Source organism: Pezoporus occidentalis, unplaced genomic scaffold (genome assembly GCF_034315485.1).
Source record: "Pezoporus occidentalis ecotype Australia unplaced genomic scaffold, CSIRO_AGI_Poc_V1 ctg52, whole genome shotgun sequence".
Lineage (NCBI taxonomy): Eukaryota > Metazoa > Chordata > Aves > Psittaciformes > Psittacidae > Pezoporus > Pezoporus occidentalis.
The window spans coordinates 2,696,260-2,723,295 of record NW_026915858.1 but is presented as its reverse complement, the minus strand read 5'-3'; the positions used below and the strand labels follow the sequence as shown (position 1 = coordinate 2,723,295).

General features: G+C 36.6%; 1 protein-coding gene across 6 annotated transcripts in view; it reads left to right on the top strand.

Moving 5' to 3' along the window:
- RYR2 (ryanodine receptor 2) overlaps nt 1-27,036 on the top strand; it is a 382,151-nt gene that overhangs the window by 311,743 nt on the left and 43,372 nt on the right. For 3 of the 6 annotated variants that reach the window (XM_062637382.1, XM_062637380.1, XM_062637379.1), the window contains 12 exons: nt 1,519-1,653; nt 6,499-6,535; nt 7,314-7,425; nt 8,992-9,088; nt 13,264-13,367; nt 13,961-14,012; nt 14,164-14,217; nt 15,968-15,991; nt 22,551-22,650; nt 23,590-23,669; nt 25,241-25,317; nt 26,701-26,774. In XM_062637382.1, the coding sequence (XP_062493366.1) occupies nt 1,519-1,653; nt 6,499-6,535; nt 7,314-7,425; nt 8,992-9,088; nt 13,264-13,367; nt 13,961-14,012; nt 14,164-14,217; nt 15,968-15,991; nt 22,551-22,650; nt 23,590-23,669; nt 25,241-25,317; nt 26,701-26,774 (946 nt within the window). Of the gene's footprint in view, nt 1-1,518; nt 1,654-6,498; nt 6,536-7,312; nt 7,426-8,991; nt 9,089-13,263; nt 13,368-13,960; nt 14,013-14,163; nt 14,218-15,967; nt 15,992-22,550; nt 22,651-23,589; nt 23,670-25,240; nt 25,318-26,700; nt 26,775-27,036 lie in introns of all 6 variants that reach the window. The other 3 variants (XM_062637383.1, XM_062637384.1, XM_062637381.1) reach the window with 2 other exon arrangements.

The following is a 27,036-nucleotide window of genomic DNA, read 5'->3' as shown; positions in this document are numbered from 1 at the left end:
TATCTTTGTCTACATTTGTCTTCACCCTGTTTCTGTCTTTCCTTTCCTTGCATGCCTGCATGCTGTTACTCAGTACCGAGCCTTTTATTTCAAGAAATTGATGACGAAACTTGCATTCATTTTGACATGGATGAAGCTCAAGTCACCAAAATCTTCTTCCAGCCATGCTAATTCACACCTTGAAATGTCAACTACTCATACCCTTAAAAAACTACCTATACAAAAAAGCTGTACCTTGATAGAATGTGAGGAGTCCTCAGATCAAAAGACATCTCCACCTGTGATTAAAAAATCTTTTGTGGACTATCCATTCATGATGATCCAGTCAAATGCTGACACAAAGACTATGGATGTGACAGTTGTTAAGAAATGGAAAAGCCGAAAGGTGGAAGAAATGCCTGCCAATTGTGGCTTTCTAGGTTGTAATAAACTATTATTGAGCGACTGTGTAAGTTTATAATCATTCCTGGAACTTCAGTAAACTGTGTATCTTAAGATGTTTTGTGGCAGTAAATTAGCATTATTGTCTCATCTTAAGCACAAATTGAAATCTGGATCCACAAAGATGTTTTATAAAAGTAAGTGTTGAGTTTAAGCCCTATTTGAATCTGTAGGGTTTAGGCTACTAAATGCTCTAGGAATCTGGGCCAGCATGATGTAAAGCTAAATTGCACAATCAATCAGGAATGATCACTGGCCACAGCTTCTCAGTAAAATGGGTTACGCATTGCATTTGCCTTCAGTGTCATTGACACAAGAGGGGGTCACGAAGTATGTTGCATCAGTGTTGATTAGCAGAAGCACTGGGGAGACAAAATGAACCAAAAAAGACATTGTTACTGGTAAAACAGAGAATCACAGATCACTGAAATGGAAAAAATGAATTGCAAAGAGAAAAATAAGGAAAAAAAACCACTTTTTCATGCAGTTCTTTACAATTTGTAGTAAAATGCATCTTGAATCTGTTTTCATAAACTAACTTTTCATTAGCTAGCAATCAGTAAAATTAATATTTAGCTAGCGATCTTTAAAATTAGGATTTTTTAACAATTGAAAAAACTGAAATAAAAAAGCCCTAATCATAAATAAGACCAGTATTACTGATTTCCATGACTGAAAACCAAATAATCCCAACTGAAAGAGCAACAATTGTTTTGGCTTAGTAATTGGAATGTCAATGTCGTTATGTCTATCTACCTCATACTCATTACTTTTCCTCAAATAATATATTAATTGCTGTTGCCAGTGCTGTTTGCTGGCCCGTGATTGTTTGTTCTTTGTATGATTTTTAGACTTTTAGTCCTCTGGAAGCTCTCAAGAAACACTGTACAAATCAGTTGTTAATTTTGTTCTCCCAGTCTGTGTAGTGGACCCTGTAGGGTTTAGCCATGTAAAGATGTGGGTTAGCCATATAAAGCCCTTCTGTTGTTCTTTGAAGCAGCTTCCGTGCTAGTTAAACTGTTTGACCCTGCGTTTAGAACATTTTCCTTGGTGACACATGAAATCTTTCTCCTGCAGCTTGAGGATCCCGCCATTAGGTGGCAGATGGCACTTTACAAAGATTTACCAAATAGGACTGAAGATTCCTCAGATCCGGAGAAGACTGTGGAAAGGGTCCTTGATATAGCTAATGTACTCTTTCACCTGGAACAGGTTAGACACATTTTCCCAATTCCATTGCTTCTTAATCTAAACAGAAGTATTCAGCCTTTCAGTTATGCTTTCACATGCTGTCTTTAATGTTATATGCTGTGGTAATGTCAATCACACAGTGTGTTTACAGCAGCTGCAATAATAATTTATTTTGGAGAGGGATTAAGAAAGTGATACCAATGTTGTAGCTTCCTTCTGGTGCATTTCACCTAGCAGGAAGTAATGGCTAAATTGCCAATGGACTACGAAATGTGAGTAAAACAACTTAATGATTAAAAAAATGCCTTTTTTTCAAGGTGTTTTTCCTCAGTTGAGCTTCTTAAATTATTAAAGTATTATTAAAGCTGCCTATGGAAATATCTGGTTAGAAGCCACATATTGTAACTGCATGGAGTAGGACAGTCAGCTGATTTGATGCACAGTTTTTCTATAGATAGCTTTAGAAAGCTATTTACTATTTTAAAAAGCCGTAAGAAGAACATCCACTTGACAAAATCTATATGAAGTTTGCCTGAATGTGGGCAAGAATATAAACATTTAGAAAATCAAACTGGCATTAAAATTCAGAAAAATCTCAATAATCTAGAAGCTTGCTGTTGGTAGGCTGTTTCTGATTTTGTTTTTTTCCTCCCCTTTGGACAAGAGTATAACTTATGGTTAAGGTTTTAATTCTTTGAATTTTGAAATTAAAAAAAATACCCTATGCTGGTAGATTCTACAAATCAAAGACTACTTGATAAATTTACTCTTTCCATTTTACTTACCAAATCGTTACCTATTTTGAACTTGTCGTGGTTTAAACTCAGTCAGGTAATTCGTTCGCTCACTTCCCCCCCTTTCTTGCCCTCCCCCTGCTCCCGGAGGGACGGAGAGGAGAATTGAAAAGAATGCAACTCCCACGGGTTGAGATAAGAACAGTTTAGTAACTAAGGTATAACACAGATCACTACTGCTACCACCAGTGATAATAATGATAAAGGAAATAACAAGGGAAGAGAATACATCATCTCACCACCAGCCGACCGATAACTCGCCCCCCCAGCCCGACCAAGCTCTGACCGATACCTCCTCCAACCCTGCAGACTCCCAGCCCTTCCGGCTCACTCCCAGTTACCTCCTGGGCATGACGTGCTGTGGTATGGAATACCTCTTTGGTCAGTTTGGGTCAGGTGTCCTGTCTCTGCTTCCTCCTGGCTCCCCCTCCTCCCTGGCAGAGCATGAGGCTCACAAAGTCCTTGGCCAAACCAAAACATCCTTGTTATCAGCTCTGTTCCCGAGCTGAAAGTCAAAACATTGCACTGCACCAGCTACCAAGAAGGGGAAAAATGACTGCTACTGCTGAACCCAGGACATTATCCACCCCTTATTCCATACCATTCACGTCATGCTCAGATCACATTTTCAATATACCATCACTCTTATCTCAGTGCACTCTTATCTTAGTGCATGGACCAGTCCCTATAAAGCTGCTGAGTCCATCTGGTCCATGATGTCAGGCTCCATCTCTTGTAACAGTCTTCCAGAGCAGGAGAGACTGTGTGCAGTGTTCACACTCGTGAATAACCTGGGCAATAGTGTCCATTGCTAAGTCCACCCCTCGATCATGAGGCCATCTCTGTGTTGCATCTCTGCTCTGATGGCCTGAAGTGCCATGGGCCCACCAGGCTTAAAATAATTCACTGTCCCCTTAAGCAGTTTCTGCAGCTTGTTGCTGGGGACTCCATACAGCTGCCTTCCATCTCCGATGCTTCCAAAGCACTGGAGGGGCCCAGTGGACTAGATACTTGCCCATACTGTCCCACACACCCTGCCACTCATCACTGTCCAGCCTTGGAGAAAACCTTTTGGTCCCCCTATATCCTTGTCTAACCCCAGACAAGACCCAAACCTGACTCTGCTTAACTTCTGAGATCAGACAAAATGGTTGTGGGTAGAACACAGTCTGTGTGTGTGCCAACATGCTGATCCCCATCACAATCAGCAGGCAGGTCCCAAGGATACCCAAAGGCCATTCAAAACCTTCAGAACTCTCAGTTGATGCTGCTGTACTTGTCAGTGGGGCTGGTGTAGCTGCTGTACTTGTCACTGGGGCTGGTGTAGCTGCTGTGCTTGCCGGCTCCCCCACCGCCAGCTTCTCTTTTCCTGAGTCCAGCTCTTCCTCCTCTGCCTTGCTGGGAAATGCTGCGTGGTCTCCTGCATCCTCCTGGGGCTCGGCGGGCGGCTTCCGGGAAACGCTCTCGGCCGTCGCGGGGCTGGGCTCGGCCGCGGGGCTGGGCTTCTCCGCGGGGCTCGGCTCCTCCGCGGGGCTCGGCTCCTCCGCCGCCTTCTCCCGCTGCTCGGCAGCCCCTTCCTTCTGCTCCTCGACCGCCCCGACCTCCTCCACCGGCAGCCGTCCCCTCGCGGCCTCCGGCCCCGCTCCCGCCGCCGCTTGGTCCCCGGGGCCGCTCTCCCGGGCCGCTTCAGCAGCCGCCGGCTCCCGGGACCGCTCCCCCTCGGCTCCCCGCAGCCTCACGAAGATGGAGAGTAGGGCGAGGGCCAGGCCGGTGAGGAGCAGCCGGACGGCCACGTACAAGTCCAAGGCCACGTCCGTCCCGCCCTGCTGCTGGAGCCCGCCCGTATTACAAGCCATTGCCATAAAGCACAGTGAGACAAGAACCTTAGCCCAGGCCCCATACTTGATAAACACTAACACAGCAAATACCGGCTCTACGTAAGTTACAACATTCTGAAGCTGTGAGATCAAGCGAAACAACTCTGAGACCCAATAAATCAGCATTGTGACGAGTGACTATTAATCCGGTCAGATCTGTCGTTATCTCAACCCTTCGTGCCCCACGTTGGGCGCCAAAAAGAACTGTCGTGGTTTAAACTCAGTCAGGTAATTCGTTCGCTCACTTCCCCCCCTTTCTTGCCCTCCCCCTGCTCCCGGAGGGACGGAGAGGAGAATTGAAAAGAATGCAACTCCCACGGGTTGAGATAAGAACAGTTTAGTAACTAAGGTATAACACAGATCACTACTGCTACCACCAGTGATAATAATGATAAAGGAAATAACAAGGGAAAAGAATACATCATCTCACCACCAGCCGACCGATAACTCGCCCCCCCAGCCCGACCAAGCTCTGACCGATACCTCCTCCAACCCTGCAGACTCCCAGCCCTTCCGGCTCACTCCCAGTTACCTCCTGGGCATGACGTGCTGTGGTATGGAATACCTCTTTGGTCAGTTTGGGTCAGGTGTCCTGTCTCTGCTTCCTCCTGGCTCCCCCTCCTCCCTGGCAGAGCATGAGGCTCACAAAGTCCTTGGCCAAACCAAAACATCGCTTGTTATCAGCTCTGTTCCCGAGCTGAAAGTCAAAACATTGCACTGCACCAGCTACCAAGAAGGGGAAAAATGACTGCTACTGCTGAACCCAGGACAGAACTTTAGAGTTGCTTTGTGTTTTCTAGGCTTTCTTTTTTAAAATGTACTGAAGAAACAGCATGCTAATTTTAAGGGTATTCCTAGTGGCAGAGATGAATGCTGCTGGTTACACCACAAACTATAAACTGACTACATATAAAATTTGCTCAGGGTTTGGTTTTTTTTTTCCTTTTCAAAGAACATTTGCGAATCCAACACTCTTGGTCTCTCATTAGATTAGTTGGTTTCATTCAGAAACTTGGCACAGGTTTTGAGACCCCATATCAGGAAGTTTCCATATTACAATGATATCACTGGTTCAGCCAAGTAGGAATCAGATTGTTACATAAAAGTGCTTGTATATACACTGTGCAGCATTTGGTTGCTAAAAGTGTCTTTCAGAGATCTTGGCATGCACAAAGCATGTTATAAATGTGTGGGCTGCCGCTTGCATCACACAAGTAGTCTTCACATAGTTCTCCAGCCTTAATATGGGCTTGCTTCAAGGTCAGCAGCCCTACACAGTTTGATAGAAGAGGTTTAAAAGGGGTTACTAAATTTTACATGTAATTGAATATGCATGGAGCAAGCTAAAAGTGATAGAATATGGAAGTAAATCCATGGCAGTCATGGTTATCCTACTAGAGAGGGAGAGACGGGAGAAAGGGTGTTGATTTGAAAGAATACAGTGTGGCTGTGAGGGAGAATGAAGAGCAGAGGAAAGTTAGAAACATGAGTGGCAAAAAAATCTTCTCTTTTAACCATGGTTTAATTGAAATTAACCAAGCTGAAAGAAAATATTTTAGCATGTACAGAGTTGCATAATTCAGCATTAGATTCTAGTATTTGAGTTCAAACAGCATATAGAATCTCTTGTTCTCTGGCATTTTAGATTTATCATCATGTGTATAAGTTGGTTAAGCTTGTGTAGTTTGGAGAAATTGCTTTAGGGAGTGAAACCTGAGGTATTATCCTTCTGTTTTCCATGTTCTGTCATAGGATTAATCTCAGTGTATAGAGTCCAGCACTAGTACAGAACAGGCCAGATTCCCATTGTAATACCATATCTACATTTCAGATTAATGCTTCTCATTGAATTTAAAAAATGACTATGCAGTGAGGTAAATGCTGGGTGCTTTTATCATGGATACTTTGCATCTATTTGTCTAAAGATTTGGCCCCACAGCTTTACTTATCTCCTCTAGACAAGTGCTTAAGTGCTTTTGTTACTGAAATAGTTAATTTGATGTCTTTAAAAATATGAATATGTGAGCAGCGGGTCTGTTTTTGTGGTATTATTGAGTAAGCATTTTTAACTCCATATGCAGATACTCTGTTCTCCATGTGTACATACTCTGAATGCTTATTCCACTGGCAAAGATCAGTTCGTTCTTTGTGGTTTTTTTTCCATGCACAGCTAACTTCTTTGTTTTTATTTTCAGAGATCTGCTTGTGTAGGCCGAGGCTATTTCTTTTGGGAAAGTATAGAGGGTTTTATAGTTGTTTGTGAAGATACTACTAATTACCTAACACATTTGGGCTTGTCTGACTTCTAAATTGTTAGCGCTGACTTTGTCTTGTGACTGTATTTTTGTGAATGCTTTTCTGTCCTTTCTCTTAACAAATGTTTTTCATTAGTATTTTGTCTTTTGGAAAGAACTTGTTTTAGAATGTCACCCTTTAATCTTACAAGTGTAATTATCCATTTCACTGAATGCTTAGCAGTATTTTAGTCTGTTTAAGTAAATGTTTGTTTAACTATGAATAATTTTTTGTATTGCACTAAACTAGAAAAGTCTTCTGGGATTACTATGTTTGGGTTGAAAAATGAGTCTACATAAACATCATTATCACTACATATTTTAAACAAAATGCCTTATTTTATTACAAAGGAGAATCACCAAGTCTTTAAGGATAGAGATGCTAACTTACCCTGGCTCCTTTGGTGATGTTGGGAAACAAAGGACCAATTATTCAACTAGCACAGTCATTTATAAAAGAAAAAAACCTCCCACAAACAAACACACTCAAACAAGACAAGGGAGATTTTTGCTTTTATGTTTATATTCTAAATTTTGATTCTACAATTTGGCTGATCATTTGATCTCTGTCTAGAACACTTTTCTCTAACTGTTATAATTCTGTTATCTTTCCACTTGATTTATCCGTTACCTCACATTTTTTTAACATTACTATGCCCAGACAGTAGGGACATTGCCACATTGTTTATTTTGCCATCTGTATTTTATGTAACAGGTTGAGCATCCTCAGCGCTCCAAGAAAGCAGTGTGGCATAAGCTGCTGTCTAAACAGAGGAAAAGAGCAGTAGTTGCCTGCTTTAGAATGGCACCATTGTATAATCTGCCAAGGTAAGAGCTATATGTATTCTATTTTTCACAAATGCATTTATGTTCATACAGTGCTGTTCGGTGAGATCAAAAGGAATAAAAGCATGTAATCTGGTAATTGATAACCTGAGTGGTAATGTACTTTGTATATTACTTTCTTCTAGCGGATCTAATTACTTTCTTCTAATATATTTTCTGAAAAGAATAACAAATACAAAAAAAGCACAATTTTAAATTTCTGATTGTTTCCTCCTGCTGTTATTCCACCTGATCCTCCTGGTATGATTTCTTTTCTGAAAAGTAGATGCCTTTCATAAAAAATAAATGCAGAAACTGACATTGGTGCCACTGTAATATCTTGGGAGATGAATTTCCCCCTAACCCATGGTGTAGCTCTGGAAATATGGAGTTACCTTCATTATTAGATGCTAAATGTTCTATATGAAGGAAATAAACTGATACTATTTGTCTGAAAATGTGTCTATTTATTGTGCACTTATGGGAAGAGCATTCTATTAGACAAGAAAAACATACACATACTCAAGGCATTTCATACCTTTTCCTGTGGCTTCTTTTTCTCTTCTTTCTTGTTCAATAGAGAATGGGATCTGTAGTTGAGCAACTTTCAGAATCCTGAGATTCTGGAAGGAATGAGCATTCAGAAAAAGGCAACTGTCCTTTCATGCAATTTCTGAAAATAATTACTTGAATGCTGGTATCTGATCTTTTCAACATCATAATTGTCTAATTTTTCCTCAAATTATGCATAACTATTACCATAGATAGTAGGATGAATCTTGAAGTCTGTCCCAGGAAGTGCAAGGGCATGAGAATCATACTAGCTTGAAATGAGGGTGCTGTGATGGCTGGAAATAGAACAAAAATATTTCCATTTGTAGCTATTCAAGTAGGTCAGCTGCGCATAACTAGCATCCCTATATATTTTAATTATACATCTTCCTTTTCAGTCTGTGAGACTGGCATGTGTTTAAAAAAATTAATGATTAATAAAATTATCCATGGAGAATTCATTGTCACACACTCCATTTTGCACTGAATCCTCAAAAAACCAAAAAGCAGTAAATGTCATAATTCCATAATACCCTCTTTCCCCTACCCTCATCATTCATTTAATTTCATGGAGTTTGAGAAAAAAAAAAGGTTTATTATTTTAGATGTGCAGTTCTAATAATGAACATTTAAAAAATCAATTATTTGGCACAATCCAAAGTTATTTATTGCAGTCATTTCATTTTTTAAATTAAATTATACAAAATCATATTAAAAATAAAAATCACTAATGTGACAAATTGATTTTTTTTCTTACTTGGGTTTAAATTTCTTTCTGTTTATTATCTGTTCACAAAATAATTATTAATACTTTTTAATACCAGTTTTACAAGTTAATGGGACACAGTTTTGCACAGAACATTTTAATGTCAACTTAATATGTAAAATAGGTGCCTTTGGCAGGTTTTACTTTAAAAGTTTTGCTTTCCTTGTAAATGACTGGACAGTTCTTCAAGTTCATATTGACACTATTATCTTTAAAAGTTTACAGCTTTTGTTTTAAATGTCCCTTTTTAGGCACCGAGCAGTCAATCTTTTTCTTCAAGGCTATGATAAATCTTGGATTGAAACAGAAGAGCACTATTTTGAAGACAAACTGATAGAAGACTTAGCAGTACGTCTGGGTGCAAAGGGTCATGGGAATGTGTTATGGATTAACATTCGTCTTGTATAATTATAAGTACAAGTCTGTGAGGTACATAAGCCATCATCTAAGCTGTATCTAACCAAGTCACTTTTTATCTAAGTCATCTCGACAAGTGTTAAAAATTGCAAGTGATGGATATTCCAGATTCCCCTAAGCAGTCTGCTTCAGGCATTCAGTAACCTTTTATAAAACTTTCGAAACTGTTGTGTAAATTACGTGCCAGCTGCTGTCGTTCCCCTATCTCTTATCTTCTGCCCTCTGGAGAAGGGGAACAGCCTGTTCTTTCTTTGAAGTTAACCTTTATGTATTTGAAGACTTCATAAAGCGATTTAGGTCAAAAGGTTAGAATATGAACTAGAGGAATTCTAGATGTAGTGTAGTCAGTCCTTCAGAAGCAGAGTCTGATTCTTCTTCACAGAAAAATGCTGTTGTCAGGGAGGCGAGGATTTTTACCAACAGTGAAGTGTTAGAACCATGTCTTTTGACTCGTAAATCCCTGGGGTGATTTTCATTTAAGTTTTGTGTCCTCATCTGTTACAGTTGTCTCTCAGAAAGGTAGTTCTTTTGAAGGCTGGGCAAGAACTAGTATTAGGAAATGATTCTGACCTTGGGAGGTCCAACAGAACACAGTCTGAGATCAGTCTTTATTGTGAGGTGAGCCTGCTCTCTGCAATAGCGGAAGCTAACTGGGAAATTGCTATTAGAAAAGTACAATACTTTGCTTGTAGTTTTTAAAGCTTGTGCTTAAAACCAGCTACCCAAGTTGGAACAATTTTGAAAATAAGGATCAAAATAGTGAAAGGAAGATCAGCAGCAACAGGCTCCACATAAACAGACTATGGAAGTTTGGTTTTGCCTGCACACAGGCAGAATTCCTTTTTGTATGGCATCCTTATTGTATGATCAAGCATTGTGAAAAAGATCTGCAAATACTCACTTCGTATACAGCCGTTTAAGCCGATATCTTCATGTATCCCAACACACTGCAAATATTTTAGAGAATGCAGGTTGATTGTCAGAAGTAGTTACGTTTTAGCAGTTGAGAGCATGTGTGTGTGTATATGTGGCACTTGGAATGACATAACTGTCTGCATGTATGTATCTGTGTGAAGAAATAACCCAGTATGGTCATTTGATTATACTCTGACAGCGGGGGTTATCTCCTTACCTCCTCTGTGAAACCATATGTTTGCTAATGCAGAACTCCTTACTGACAGGTAGCTTATGTGAAAAACTGTTAGAGAAGACAGAAGCAGGCTGGATTGGCTGCTATATTATCCTTTATTAAAGGACTATAAGCCTTCACTTCTAATTTCTCAAGCATACAGAGAAGTGTGTCTCCAGAAGTCTCTTAAGAAGAGATGTATTACATCTTTCATTCAAAAGAGCAAACAAAACTCTGTCTTTTAAGTAAATTCCTATCACATGCTTGCTGCTTTAGAGCACTGTCTTGGAGGTTGAGAGATTGAAGTTCTACTGTTCAGCTCTGTGAGGCTGACCCATATTTGTGTTGACTTCATGAAAGGTGTTGTGATACTGGTGAAGGTTCTCTGTCCCTCTTAGAGAAATTGTACCCTGGTAGAGCAATGATTTAAAGATTTATTGGACTGTCAAGGTGGAATCACAGCCTGGGCTGTGGTGGCAGAACCCATCTGGAAGGGGGGCAAAGGAGGAACCTTGGGTTCTGTAATGTATGCTTGAAGGATTATCTGAAGTTTCTGAACTGTTCACATGTTAAGTAGAAAACTGGAACTATCCAGGGCCCAGAAAATATACCAAAACCTCCTATCCTTTAACTCTTGTAGTCAGTAAACTACAATGTTGTATGCCATAGTGTGTGCTTTCTCAGTACCAAGCGTCTTGAACTGTCTTTTCTGCTAAGTAAGAATAATTTAAAGTGAGAAAATCAATAAAAGCTACCTCTTTCTAGACTTTGCTAGATCCAGGCAATTTATAGACCTGTAGTAAGGGTTTTTTTTTGACATGTGGGAGATGAATATTTACATCCCCTAAAGCAGAGGACTGGGCTAAACTTGCAGTTTTGTTCCCTAAAATTTCTGTCCTTAAGTCTATTATACAAAAGTGGCTCCACTTCTTCCATCTCTGTATAGTAAAAGATAAAAGTATTCACAAGTCCTCTATTTGAGGAGCTTGATTCTGCTGATTCTTAATTTTGATTCAACAGATCAAGCCTCTAAGGGAACTAGATTTTTAATGTTTTATATTAAAATCATACAATATTCTACGCTATCTTTATTAATAGTTAAAATGCTTCTGCTTCAGCCAAATAGGTTATATAAACACTTAAGTTTATATAATAAAATTATTGGTTAGTTTTCTGGGTAGGCATTACTTATGTTTAATGGATGTTTATTAATTAGATTATACAAAAATTATATCTTTAAAAATTTCAACATTTAGAAATGGCAACTAAAAGTTATTTGTTTTATCCTTTTATGTTACATTCAGTTAAAGCTTTTTATGCTTTAACATTAGGGCATATTTCTGAAAACACTGGAAATTAACAATACTTGTTTCCCAGAATTTCAGAAAAGCATTTAGTTCTAGGGTTCATACTGTGCTTAATGAGTTTTGCTTAACTCAGTCTTTGGTGACTTTGATCCCCCATTTAATTTGAATTAAATCTATGAAAGCTAATAATTTGTATTAAACATTAACACAACTTCTGCCTTTTCGCTTATCAGTTTTGATAACATTAGGGAGATGTTCTGATTGATAACCTAAGTATAGATTGCTGCCATTTAATTAAAGAGAAAAGTCAGCATCATAAATGAGATTGAAATCTGGAGCAGGGGAAAACCTCCATAATGAGGAGATAACTAGAATTATAATTTGCATTGTTCAGCTCTTTACTGAAAATACTGTCTCATATTGCACGATGTGAAATGAACCTTGTATGGTCATCATAGACTAGCATGTGAAACAGTCATTTTACAGGTAGGTCAATTAAAGTGAATTCTCAGCTGCAACCAGTCATGTTTGGTACAGCTGAGTGGGAAAGGTGGACTTCACAAGGAAGTATAAAGATCTATAAGCATTCCCACAGGAATGTGTTTGACACTAGCACACACAACTTTTTTTTTTAATCGGCAAAAAATCTGTTTTCCTCACATCTGTTATGTGGCCAACTCATATAATTAACAGGTAACATCTGACATTATCATAACTTCTTTCCTTTATCTGTATTTTAGTGTATACTGCTAGATGAAAATGAGGAGGAGTGAGCATAAATTAATTTATGCAACCAGTTTTCCTTGAGCTACTAGGTAATTTGTAGAAAAATATGTGTGGACTAAATGATTTTATCAATAACTTGATAAGCAAAAATTACTTTTTAAAATGTCTTCTGGTGAAAGGTAAGAAGCCAGAAGAGAGATTTTGTGTAGATTCTTTTCAAAGCGCTGCTTTGGTGGTTGCCGTTATAATGTTTAGGTCTACATTTTTCATTTAGGGTGAACTAGTTAAAGCTGTCTAAACCTGAAAGCAAAAAAACCCTAAACAAATAAAAACAAACAAACAAAATTACCCTATTTGTGTGTGTATATGTTATTGAATGGTATATAATACTTTTTATACATTATTGATCTGTCATCTTCTAAAATTCTACATCCTGCCAATGTTACAGGCTCCTTCTGTCTAAAACTATTGGTGAGCTTCAGGCTTGGATTTCCTCTCCCACAAAACCTCTCAGAGTTCCAGAGTGAGCATTATACTTGGCATAAGACTTGGAATAGAGAATTCTGATTTTTAACTAATGAAGCTTGTTAACCTAGAGAGAAAGAGGCAGCCTAGCAGCAAATTGTGGCATCTGGTTGCCACTCATTCTGGATAACAGCAATAAAAGATTGAAGTTATTTTCAAAATCTAGGGAAGAGGATTAATTTTTATGAGGAGAGGAAATGCAAAGCTTTGCAAATGGTATCATCTTTGTAAGTCTTCATGGTCATAAAGACGGTCAGGATTCAGGCTTTTCTTTCATACTTTGCTTGGAACTTGTTTCCTCCTGGCTGCCCAAATCAAAATCGTGTATGCAAGATTTTAATGCTTAATAAATTGCACAGGGTAAACATTTTTCACTATAGATAATTGAATATACTTTAACAATCTTTTTTTCCCTAAAGAAACCTGGGGAGGAACCAGCGGAAGAAGATGAAAGCCTTAAAAGAGTTGATCCTTTACATCAACTTATTCTGCTATTCAGTCGAACAGCCTTGACTGAAAAATGGTAGGGACGGTGTGAGAGACTGCAGAGTGTATGCAGATTTTCAGATAGCTCCTGTATTTGGAGTTATATATGTCTTGTTCAAGTGAGATTGCATAGGCTAGAACAAAACATGTTCATATGTTCATATGGTGAATGTGAGCACAACTCTAGCCTGTGGTATGTGGAGAGATTTTAACCTGACCAATAATGAGATGCAAAGAGTTTTCTAGAGACAGATACCCCTATACAATTCCTTGTAGTCATAGATGCTGTGTGCAGGACGTAGCACACCTCTCTCTTTTGACTGTATTTCCTATTAACAATTATATTCTGAATGTAAAATGTAAGTGTATTCTAGGTATAATTAAACAAATAACTACGTTCTCTTCATTGGAAGGCGTTTATGAATTTCTAAGCACTGTGAAGCTGGCTTTTACTTTTCAGTTTGTATTAGTTAATGCAGTCCTAATTTTTCAGACAGACTTTTGTAATTAATTATGGGCTTAGAAATCCTTTAAAAAGATTTTTAAGGTGCTTAAAAATATTTTGTGTTCCAATTCTACTATAATGGCTCTAATCTTACTCCTTTTGTCTTTCTTCTCTCTGTTAACCAGCAAATTGGAAGAAGATTTCCTGTATATGGCCTATGCTGACATTATGGCAAAGGTAACTTTTTTGCTGTTTTATACATTTTTTCTGTTTTAATAAAATCAAGGAAGAAGATCAAGAGAAATTATGTGTAAAGTAAACAAAGTCTTAGACACACCACCATCACCCGCAACTTACGGATAAATGTTTTCTTTCTACATGGTATCAGAGCTGCCATGATGAGGAAGATGATGATGGTGAAGAAGAAGTGAAGAGTTTTGAAGTAAGATTATACTTCTGTTTTGTTTTTTCTTGTCATGTTAGACATTATTTCATAGCTTCCAATTGACATTTATGTTTCTTCGTTCATGGCTTACTGCAGCTTATTATGTTAGGGAAGTGCATGCCAGTAGCTGGATTGGCAGATATGAGTCACCAGATTCATCGTAGTAAAACAAAAGCATATGTATTATCAAATAATGTAAGGTTATAGAGAGAATAATTTAATGGATTGTACATGTTTATCTGATTGACTTCAATTTTTTTAGTTGTTAAAGAAAAATATGATGGGTAGTAACTTACTCCTTTAGTTTGGATCATTAAAATACTGAAATACTGCTTTTGCAGTAGTAATGTACATTCGGTACCAGCAGTTTATACAATATTTTATGTTCACATATATATTAGTGCCTCTGAGTAAAAGGTGAGCTTTTGTACACCTGTACTGCCAAGCTTTTTCTTACACTAAGAATAGGAAATCTGTATTTATTGTTGCTTAATATTGATTTATTTTTATGATCATCACTGTGTAAGGAAACACACTTACATGAGTTGATTACAAGAGTGGGAGATGAGTCCTTGTCATATATTTGCTCTGGGATCTGCCCCTCTTTTTCCGTTAGTAAAATGGAGTTTACAAAAAATTTTTTTGTTCTGAGGGACACTGAGGGAATTGGCTTGTTACCATATTTAATATTTTAACATATTTTAGTTTATAAGTCTGACATTAAATTTCTTATCTTTAAATTCAATTAATACTTATATTTAATATCTTTTCTAAAATGCAGAAACATGAAATAAATGCCTTTTTAAATATTTATATATATGCTAATTGGTTTGATATAAAACTACCTGTGCTGTTCTGATTTTTGAGAAGTGGTTTGGAGCATGTTTGCTTTCACTCTCATTCTTTTGTACACATCAGATGTTCTGTACATTTCCTACATGATGCTGCATGAGATAGCACTGAATTATTTAAGTATGTATTCCCTACTTGGCTGTATACAGAAATTGGACAAAATACCAATACCAAATTCTCTTCAGTCACTCTGAAGATCTAGTCCAGATGAGTTACACCTAATGTACCCAATATATAAATTTCTGGTTCTTGGTAAATATATAGGTAGGAATCAAAATTTCAGGGCTCTGCTCTTTGTGTGTGTGTGTGCTTGTTTTTTGGTTTTGTTTTTTTTTGTGGTTTGCTGTCTTTTTTTGTTTTGTTTTGTTGGTTTTTTTTTTGTTTTGTTTTGTTTGTTTTCTTTTGGTTTTGTTAGTTTGGTTTTGGGGTTTGTTTGTTAGTTTTGTTTTGTTTTGTTCTGTTCGGTGTGTTCCCCCCTCCCCAGAAATGCATTGTGTGATGTATCACTGGCTAAACCAAGAATATTTATTTCTATAAGCTTTTTTTCAGTTAGCCCATGCATGCTTGTTAGGTCTTGTGCTTATAAATGTGAAAAGTTATAAATAAGAAGTCATTGAGCTGAATGAATAAATTTATCACTAAGAAATTTATTAGTACTTGCATAAATTATAATGGGTTCTTTGTTCAGCATTCAACTTTATCCTTTGAGAGAAGATCCTATTAGTTTCTCATGATTGTTTTTTCTGTAGCTAATAAACTTATGTGCAAACAATGTGTTAATCTATTCAAAAGACAATTTTGTGTATGTGTTTGGTCAGTCACCTGCAGAAAAAAAAAAAATTTGGACTTCTTTTTCTTATTACTATCTTGCTTCTTGTCCTTGCTCTTCCTTAAGGTGACAGGATCACAACGCAGCAAGGTAAAATAAAAAAAAAATATGTGTGTATTTGTCTGGGTCTAATTTTGTGATTTTTTTAGGCCCAACATCTTGGATAAGTTCAACTAAAGGGTCTTGAAAACATTTTTAATGTTTCAGTTCCAGCATGACATCTCTACTAAACCCTTCTTGTGCACAGACTCTTTTTAAAGACTCCAAGAATTATGTATGGAAAATATGTCATATAAAATTACTTGCCATTTTGGGTAAAAAAGAGTGTCATTTGTCTTGTTCATGTTGTTTTGCTGTTCTTGCCTTTTGTGCATCAGTTTTCTTTTTTCTGGTTATAATTTAATTTGAATGATTAAAATAATTATTTGGCTCTTAAGGGAAAGTAGTTGGGCTTTTCTTCTGTATATTGGCAAACAAGCATTTTTGATAGTGTAGTAGAATTCTGTTTCCAAAGTTTCTGACAGAGAGACCATCAATTACATTATAGTTTATCTGTGATTCAGATACTTTTGAATGGACGGATTCCTCAGCCTTCATCGTGATGATAGGATTTGATAGAAACTCCATAGCTACTCTGTACCTGACGTGATTCTTAGCTGTTCCATGTTTTCTCTAAAACCATAGCTCTGAAATTTCACTGTTAATTTTTGTAATTGACTTATTTTTTAACACAGTCTTTTGTGTCTCATCATGAAAGTCTCACCATTTGTTTCTAAAAGGTCACTCATGGCTTAAGCACCAGCCTACTTGCCTACTTCATGCAAGTGAAAGTCTCAGTTCCCATTGTTGACTCAGGCTGCTTGCTGATAGCTCTGCAAGGTTGATGTTCTGAGAGGAGATATGGTGTGTGGGATAGGAATTTTTTTGTTCTGAGACATTTAGGTCTAGTAATGTGATGTGGCTAATGGCAGCTAGACTAAGTAGAGATGACTTGCCTGAGATCGGGAATGCACAGCTTTAGCTGATGGTCAGATTTCAGTCAGTAGCTTGTGCAGCGTGGGGAGCAATTATAGCCTTCTCCATTGGAAAGAGAGAGATGATTTTGGCTTTATTTGCTAATTCTTCTATTAACATTCAGTTCACTAAAGAAAGAGGTTCCCATATGGCTGTGGAAAGAAGATGTATTTCAGAATCAGCTTCACTCTTACTCCTACAAATGTTTGCACAATTCCACCTTCATACACAAAGACATTACCCTGGAAGATGAATGTGCTCAGAGAGACTCACAAACATTTATTTAAAGGGTATTTTAATTGCCACAAACACAAAGTACATAATACAACACTCCCTCCCCCCCCCCCAAAAAAAAAGTATATAAGCAGTCTATTATTTCTTCTTTGTTTCTTTCATTAATTCAGCTATTCAAATGCTACATGTCTATCAGTCTTCCTACTGATTACCATACACTAAATGCCATATACTCCATAGAAAATTTTCTGTCTTGCTGATGGAGAAGGGTTTTAAACTTCTTGACAACATATAATATTTTCTTCCTTCATACGTGACAGGAAACAGCTGTAGAAACAGTTCTAAGGATAGGAGAAGGCCCTATATACCAGCTCTGTGTGTGCATGTGTGCATTTGTGTGTTTCTGTCTGTCAATCTATCTCAAAGTTCCATGTTGAAAGCAGTTCTTTTATTCCATGTTCTATGTGCATGTGAAGAGACTGGCGGTTCCGTTTGTATTGGAATAAAACTCTATTGCTCTTCTAGAATTTAAAAATGTGTGAGGTTTGAAGTTCCGAATCTTTTCGCAGTCAGAGCAACAGAGACCTCTGGGGAAGCTTAGAATGTGATAAAAACAAGTGTATTTTATCAACAAGTTTCATGCCCATATCTCATGCAGTGTAGTCTCATTTTTGTACAAGTAATCTGTATTGGGATCACCGTGTGGGCAGTAGGGAGGTCACAGTATAAGCCCACAATAAAGTTACCTACATTTTACTGTTTCTGTCTCCATTTGCCTGCTAGTATTTGCTTGGAATGTTTATCATTATCTTTGCTCCTTGCCCTTTGTCTCTGAGTTAACTTTCTATCATATTAAACAGATGCTCAACTGACTCCCTGTAGAGCTGGTGTCACTGTCCCACTTGATTCTATCTGATAGGAAATGCTTTCCAATCAAACCGTTTCACTAGTTGAATGAAAATAGGTTTCTGCACTTGAGGCACTGACTTTACTGCTTTGCTACGTATTAATGTGCTCTAAATACACGTAGGATGGGAACTCAAAAAAAAGGAGTCAAAAGCTAGCTCACCTTGTTAAAATCAATTGGTTTAAATAGGCTCTTCACAGGAAGAAAAATGGGGGAGATTGAGATTCCTGTGTCAATTTTCTTCATCCCTGTTCCTGGTAGCAACTTTGTTCACGAATTTTTGTATTCACTAGATTTTTGTCAAAATGATACATTGTGCGGTTGCTTTCTCTCAGCACAGAAAGACCTGCAAATGGCAGTACATGCAGATAATGCGAGCTCTTGAGGGACTAGCCCATTGGAGATGGCTACCATTAATTCACTATCACAATGCCTACATAAATGGAGTGACCATATACCATGCATTTACAATAAGTAACTATTTTTGTTAAAGAATGGTAAGAATTAAGTCAGACTCCATGATCAATGTATCGGTTCTTAGGAATAAAACATTCCAATAGTATGCAAAAAATGTGTTTCTTACTAGTTTTTTTAATCCATGGAATATATGCAACCTGATATGTGGTTTCACTCTCTGTGACTACATGATAAGTTATTTATACATAGGATCATAGAATAATTTGTGTTGGAAGGGACCTTTAAAGATCATCTAGTCCAAACCCCCTTCCTGCAATGAGGGAGTGAATAATATCCATGCTTTTCTCTGAGTTTCGATTCAGGGGCTTAGTGATAAATGATGATTTTAGGCTGTTCATTAAGATATTTCATTGGGTCCTCTGGCTGCTTCCCATCTTCTGTGTTTATCAGCATCTTTTTCCCCTACACTGTTTCTGCTGCTTATACCAGCAATAGAATACTTTTCAAGAGCAGTCCCAGACTCCCATCTGCCCTGTGTTTCAAGTCAAACACCACGGGGCACTGCTGTAGCACAACAAAACTGATAGAGATCTATGTAAGGCATGGCCTTTCGCAGTCCTGGGGTAAAGGAGTGATGTATATTGAAGAGCAAATACTTTGCAATGATTAAGTGACCATTTTTAGCTCCAAGTTCTTTGCTTATTTTTAATGCAGTATTTACATAATAATCTTACTAACTTATCCATGTACATAAGATTTTCTGCTCCATCTGGTTCAATTCCAAACACAGTGGAATCTTCTGAACAATCCCTTACCCTTTTCTTTTATTATTCCTATAGAGAGTTAGACATCTATGTCGGCTATTTCAAATACATCAAATTTGTCACCCAACTTTAAACAAGAAAGGATGACTCAGTTTGGAAGTAATGTGTAGTTTCATAGCTGTGTACCATTGGAGAAAAAAGTTGGAAACTGAGAACACAAAGATTTTGGAAGTCACCCAATACAGTATTTTTCCTTTTAGAGACTTAATACTTTGTTAGTTCATATCTGCTTGAATGGGAATGAATATGTTGAATCATCTCATCAGCAGGGCAAGGATATGGAGGCAGTCTGTAGGAAACAAATCAAACTTCCTTGCCAGAAAGGAAGATATAAATGAATGACAGTACAAGCGTGATGCCATCAGTAAAGATATTGCCGCAGACTGAAATGGAGACACTTCATGTATATGCTTTTTAGAGCTGAAGAGGTCCAAAATAAGTGATTAAGGAAAAATTCAATTTTATAGAGCATAAACCAGCATATATTGATCTTAAAGTCTCTCTCTCTCTGAATATATATAAAGTACTTGAGTAAAGTGCTTCAGTACTTGATGTTACCTTTTAATGCATAGCTTGTACGCATGCATGCCTGACATTGAAATGAACAGGTGTTTTGCCTGTGTAATACCTATCTAATAGGACTTATTCTCTGGACTAAACAGAGTTCTTGAAACGTTTAAAATATGAAGACAGTTCAAAAGAGGATTCATCTTAGGATAGTTGAGTTTAAAGTAATTTCTTCCCTTCTCATCTTTTTCTTTATTCTGTTTACTCTTTAACCATTTTATAATTTTATATTAAAAAATACATAGAGTGCTACTGCATGCGCTCCATGGCTGGGAGTTTAGTGGTAGCAGCAAAAAGCCTCTCCAAATGGATCTCTCTCAGAGTCCAGGAATCATTCTTTGTATAGATTAAGAGGAAATAAACAATTGCAGTGGCACACGTATCAGTTAAAGTTCCTATTTAGTTTTTGCAAGTTTATTTCTTACAAAGTCCAGCTAAAACTTGTTGTTTAAACCAACATGGGTTTTTTTGCATATGGCTGCTTGTAATAGTTTAAACCCAGAACTAAATAGAATGAAGGAGAAAATATTTGAGTCTCTGCTTCCAAAGTCTATAATGTGGGAATACGTGTATGTGCATTTCTAAGTGGTCAGCTTTTTCCCATATAAATGGAAAACAGCCAAGATAAAATAGTCTTGATTTTCTTTATATGTATTACCATTACATGCAGAAAGCAACAGTGCTAAAGCATTGTCAAGCTGAAGAAGGAATGTAATCTTTGGTGATTATCAACAAAGGAATGGTTGTTTTTAGAACAAAGATTTGTGATGGGGTTTTGGTGGTGAATTTTTATTTTTGTTTGTTTGCTTTGTTACTAGTTACCTAGACAGCTTGATTTCTGTGGAAAATGCCAGTTTTCTCACTTGAAGCTGTTTTGCAATGGCTGTTTCTGCTGTTTTTTCTATAGTGCCATTGTAAGAAGTGTGAATAACCATTCTTTTAGTCTGTAGATCATGCAGAAACATCTTCACTCTAAGCATTCTCATAAACTTACAAGAAAATATTGTATAATGAAAGCAGTATAGCTGATATTAGGCTTGTGAATGAAAGTGAAAAATCTTGCAAAGGAAGAAAAATGAAAGATTCTTGGGTCTAAAACTAAGAGTAGCTAGAAATAGGAAATAGTTTTTTAAAAAGAAATGCTGATCAATTTTCAGTGGACTCTGAAAGCAAAAAAAAGAAGAAAAAAATTATTGTAGCTATAGTGAACCTGTGATGTCATGATTTCCTAGTGGTTTGTGTGTGTGATGTGTGTGTGTGTGCGTGTGTATGTTTCTGTTTTGTTTTTGTTGAATTCACAGGAAGAGGTTTAAACATGAAGGCAAAACTTTCAAACCTTAGCATGGCTAAATATGAAGCAAAGCTTCCATTTTTTTTTTTTTTTCCTTTTTGTGCCTCCATCTAGATCTATCACATAATTTAAAGAAAAAAAAAAAGAAAATAAAGATACAATTTAACCTCAGGAGAGCTAATAGTGTGAAAAAAAAACAAACAACAAAAAACAACAACCCTGATGAATTTTGTTTCCGCAGCACGATATTATCAAAGATTTAAGAAACAAATTTGCCAGCCTCGGCGAGAACTCTCTGGTAACAGCATAAATGTCTGTGTTGGTTTGCTTTTGAGTTAAAGGTTTCTTTTTCATTCATTTGAACATATTTCTCTTTTTTACCTCTTCTTTTTTAATTTATTGTTCATACCCTCTATTTAGCAAGCCTTCATTTTTTAAACCTCTTCCATCTTCCAATGTCTTTTTTCCGTAAATTGGATGGAAAGTTTATGGCAGCAAAGCTGTCATTCTGGCTACTTCTGCTGCAGCTGTTCCTGCTTTTAGGTCATACATGTTTTGGGCGTTGTTTTTGGACATGACACTAACTGGTTATGTCATGTTCCTTTTAAGTAAGCTTTTTACCACGCCATCTGATGGACTCACTGTCATAGGGCTCTATGCAACTTCCATTTTGCAACTTATACTGCTTAGTCATCCTCAATTCTCCAGTAAACTTCAATTAACTTGGTGAAAATTCAAACTCATCTGGAATTAACTGTGCCTTTATGTTTGCTCTTTATGTTCTTCTTTATGTTTTTGATAGTAGTTTAAATTATAAAGAACAAACTTCACCATTGCTCAAGCAACGCTATGCAGTATTGTTTGTTGCCGCTAGAGAATGCAAAATATAAAAGCACAGTGTATTCTATCAAATATTCTGTTGGAAAGGTGGGCAATCTATATTTTAATATGATATGTTTTGAAAAAAAATCTGAGATGCTTCTGTTACTCTGGTATTCAGCAACAACTTGCAACTCAAGAGCCTCACACTGAGCAGTATGAAGTTATGGTCACAGTATAGCAGATTATTAAGAATATGAGCTGTTGCACAAAATCATGGCACAAAAGTGCAAGTCTGATATATGCAGTATAGATCATGAATATGGGCTTTGAACTAACTTCATGATTTACAATTGAGATGACTCTTTTCAGATAAACTGCTAAAAGCATGATAAAGAAAAATACCAAAGGGAGACTATTACTTGAACACATTAAATATCTGTTCAGTGGCATTGTATGTATTGAAATGATCCATGATGTTGCCATAGAGCCCATATACTAATAGAAAACATAAAATCTTTGGAGAACGGATACTAACTGAAGTCCTCATCTTAAATGACTGGAATTTTTATTCAGGAAAAAGAAATGGAAAAGCAAAAACTTCTGTATCAGCAAGCCAGACTGCATGACCGAGGCGCTGCTGAGATGGTTCTACAGACGATTAGTGCTAGTAAAGGTAATGTTTTGTTGTGTATATATCATATTAAACCTCATTTTCAATGGTCTTTGAAATGATTGCAATTCTTACAGGGCAAAACTGAGGTTTGGCATTAAAGAAGTATGCTTTCAAAATCCATCCAAAGTTTCAAAAATTATTGACAGCTAATCCAGGAAAGCTTGATGAATAATTCTCATGAGGTTATATTGTTATTGTTGCTTTCATCATCATTTAATAATAACAATAATAGTACTACTACTACTAAAATTTTTCTAGTGATGATTGAGAGGAAGTATGAAAAAGTTCATACCTTTAGCAGTATGCAGTGACAAAAAAAAGCCCCCAGATTCTGGCATTTGCACAATTCTGAAGTAGTTATAGATTTTTCTGCCCCTAATGCCCAAATATCTACTTTATTGGTATTCTTTTGTCCCACAGACACCATCTGACTCTTAAGTTTTGATGCTTTCATGGGCTGTTCTGTGATTTGTTTCAACAGTAATGATGATTTAAAAATTCCTATTTAATTTTTTTTTTTTACTGTAACTAAATGCTTTGGATCACTGTAAATTTCTGAAGAAACAGGAAAAAATATCTGGGCCAGCAGGTAGAGGAGACACACTGTTAAACTTGAAAGCTAGCTTTAAATTGAGCACCCAGCCTTAAACCAGCTGTTGGACGCTCTTGTGAATGAAATATGATTTATATTCATTGAGCTCGGTTCTTTCTGACATATTTTGCTTCTTTTGTGTACTGTGTATACATTATATTATGTCTGTAGTCACTCAGGAGGATACAGTTACACTAGAGATCATGAAACAAAACTAGGTCTGTTTTACAAGAGAAACAAGAAGACCTCTCCTGATAAATTACCATTTATTCAATTGTACAGATAAGTTAACAGAACATTCTTATTTTTATATATGATCTAAAAATATATTTAAAAATCATTTTAAGGTGAGATGGGTCCAATGGTTGCAGCTACCCTAAAGCTAGGGATTGCTATATTAAATGGAGGAAATTCTACTGTTCAACAGGTAAGGTACAAATTTATTTTTACCTATTCTAGTAGTCATTATAGATCTTTGTACTGTGGTTATTATTATTGTAGTAGGGAATTATGTAATGTGACTATTTTTCATATGCTGTTTATCTTCTTACTCTCATTCTCAGAAGAAAATGGCATACAGAAGTGCCTTGTTTGTGAAGTATATATTTATTTGTATACTTATAATTAACCTATACGGATCAAGGCTAAAAGAAATTTGTTTTGCATTTCAGTTGAAAGAGGGTATTTTTATGTTAAAGCATTAACTTATAGAGGAATTCTGTGGGAGGGAAGAATTTCGTCATGGAATCACAGAATGGTTTGGGTTGGAAGAAAACTTAAAGATCTAGTTCCAATCCCCCTGACATGGGCAGGGACACCCTCCACTAGATTGAATTGTTCAAAGCCCAACCCAGCCTGGCCTTGAATAGTTTGGGGGATGGGACAGTCACAACTTCTCTGGGCAACCTGTTCCAGTGTATCTTCACCCTTAGAGTAAAGTTAATCTTTTTTCCTACTATATAATCTTTCCTACTATGTTAGTAATACAGTTAGATTTGCTGCTTTTTTCAGTTGCCTCATCTCTACCCATTTTCTCTGGTCTTATATTTATCTTTCTGATTTTCCTTTAGATTCCAAGATCAAATTTTCAGTCTCCCTTGAGAAGAATAATTTGGGTGGGGGGAGATGTACAAAAGTGGTTTTGAAAAGTTGTCATCAGCATCTTCTGGAGTTCTTTGCTTAGATTAGTATGGTGTTGTTGATGTTTTTTTTTTTTTCTGTGATCTTGGGTCTACTTGGGGTTTTGCTGAAAATATTTCAAACAATCTGCTTATGTGCTCTTTTATTTTGAAGGTTACTTATTATCCATTATTCCTATTATTTTGGCTATTTGCAAATAGAATTTTACCTCATTTATAGTCTGAATCCTTGTAGTATCCCTTCTAAGACTGATCTTTGAACATTGTGATTTTTGTTCACAATTGGGACTTCTGTTTCAATCCTAAATCTTCACTCAACAACACATTACATTCTAGAATCAGAGTTTACTCCACTGAATGACTTCTTGTTACTTCAATCTATTATCAGAGAGGTATTACACAGGTATTACAGTAAAGCAAAAACAAATTAAAAAAATACTCATATGACTAATAACGTGCTGTTGCAGCTAAAATAATCTAAAACAAACTGAGGTTATGACAAGCCTGGTCCATGCTGAAGCCGTAGTGTCAGTACAAGTTTGTGGCCTACTAGTATCAAAATTATATTAATCAATAAATTCTGCTATCTGTATTAAACTTAGTAACTATATTTATTTTCCATGTTTTAGGAAAGAATAGTCAAAATGGATGACCCTCTTCTCTGTAAAAGATATGAGCATTAAATGTTCTTTTTATCTTTGATACTTGGATTTTTCTTTGCAAGAGTCTTATATGAATTGTAAATATTACAGAGATTTCAAAACACCAAGATCACTAGTAATCTAGAATCCATGTAGTATTAACTAGATTAAAACATGGAATGAATATTAATTCTGTGCATAAATTGTGTTTACTGCAGAAAATGCTTGACTACCTCAAGGATAAAAAGGATGTGGGATTTTTTCAGAGCCTTGCTGGTCTTATGCAGTCCTGTAGGTAAGAAAAGACCTACTTTAAAAATTTATTACTGCATTTAGGTTTTATTCCACAGTATTTATAATTTTGGAAAGAACCTCTACATACTTCTTGGAAACAGCACCTGGAGACTTTAATGTGCTGGATTTGGGATAAAGTACAAGGTGGTGCTGATGGTATGAAAATCTTCATCTGATAAATATCAACACTGATAAAAGCTCTTTCACAGCTGCATATGGCATTTCTGTCTACTTGAGGTATGTTAGAAAACAGCACCAGAGTTAAGATCATTCACTGGGGCAAATTCTTAACTCTGGAGGTATGCTATAATCTTGGGGAGAGCAAATTAATGATCAGTGTTAGCTAATCATAAAGATCGTGTGAAAACCCAACTTTGTGAGAAGTATTAATAGGATCTTTTAGAAGACAAAAAAAGGAGCGGAATGTTGTGTTTTAATAAACTGTGAGGATACTGTGACTTTTTTGTCCATACATGTTTCTTGACAGTTCATATCAATTTGGTCTATATAAATACGTATCTATGACTCCTAAGACTAGACCATATCAGTGGTTTATATATTACGTATTATGTAAATAATACATAATATATAATAACATAATAATACATAATAATACATAATAATACATAATAACATAAAACATAGGATTGAAAGGGCTTCCTGGATCAAGCGGTTCAGTATTCTCTTATGTCAAGGGTACCGTGTTATGTCCTTTTTTTTTAACATTGTCTTTGCCCAAAATTTTGAAATATGTTAATTTTGAAGCATCGGTGAGATTTCTTGCTATCAGAACTGCTGCTGTAGTTCATCTACATTCATCTGACTTCCATAGAGATTCTTGCTTATGAACAAACGTTACTCATGGTTAGCTGTAATGCTAAGCCACGAAAGGCAGAAATTTTCAGAATCACAAATAAAAATATGCAAGCGTATATATTCCTGAAATCTAGTTAGTGGAATATATATTCCATTTTGGCAGGTTCAGTTTTTCAGAATTTTCAGGGAATGGAACTAATAAAGGCAGTTTCTTAATGGACATTGATGCTTGGGATGAACTGGGCTATTATGCAAAAGTAGTCAATAATATGGCTTCTTTGTAATCCCTAAAATGAGTATGTTTATCATAGACATTCAGTTTTTTTTGTCAGTCGTAAAAAGCTAAAATCTATTGTCATTTGCAGGACAAAAGCAGGTTAAGTCTGTAGAGCTCAGTTTTGTAGTCTTGTAGCAGACAAATATATTAAGTCACTGAAATGTACCTTCTTGCACTGGTATGATTATATACTTAAGTGATATTACAGATTTTTTCTGTCTTTCATAAAATGAAATATTACACATACTTAATTGATTAATCACTGAACAAATGGCATTTTTCTCATTGCAGTGTTCTTGACCTAAATGCTTTTGAACGTCAGAACAAAGCAGAAGGCCTTGGGATGGTGACTGAAGAAGGATCAGGTACTATTGATTTAACAAAAACTATCTCTGAACTTTTCTCTTTCACATTTTGCAGAAGCAAGCCAAACTTGAAAGAACCCTGTAAAGATATATCTAGAGGCTGAAGTTAAAATATCATTCCCAAGAGTGGTTTCTATTTAATTGGCTTACCAAAGCGCATGCTTGTCAATAGTAAATCACTAGCATGTTTTGAGCTTCAGAATGGTCTCGGAGAACTCTTACCCATCATTCTGAAGAAGCGAAGACATTATGTGTAAAATTG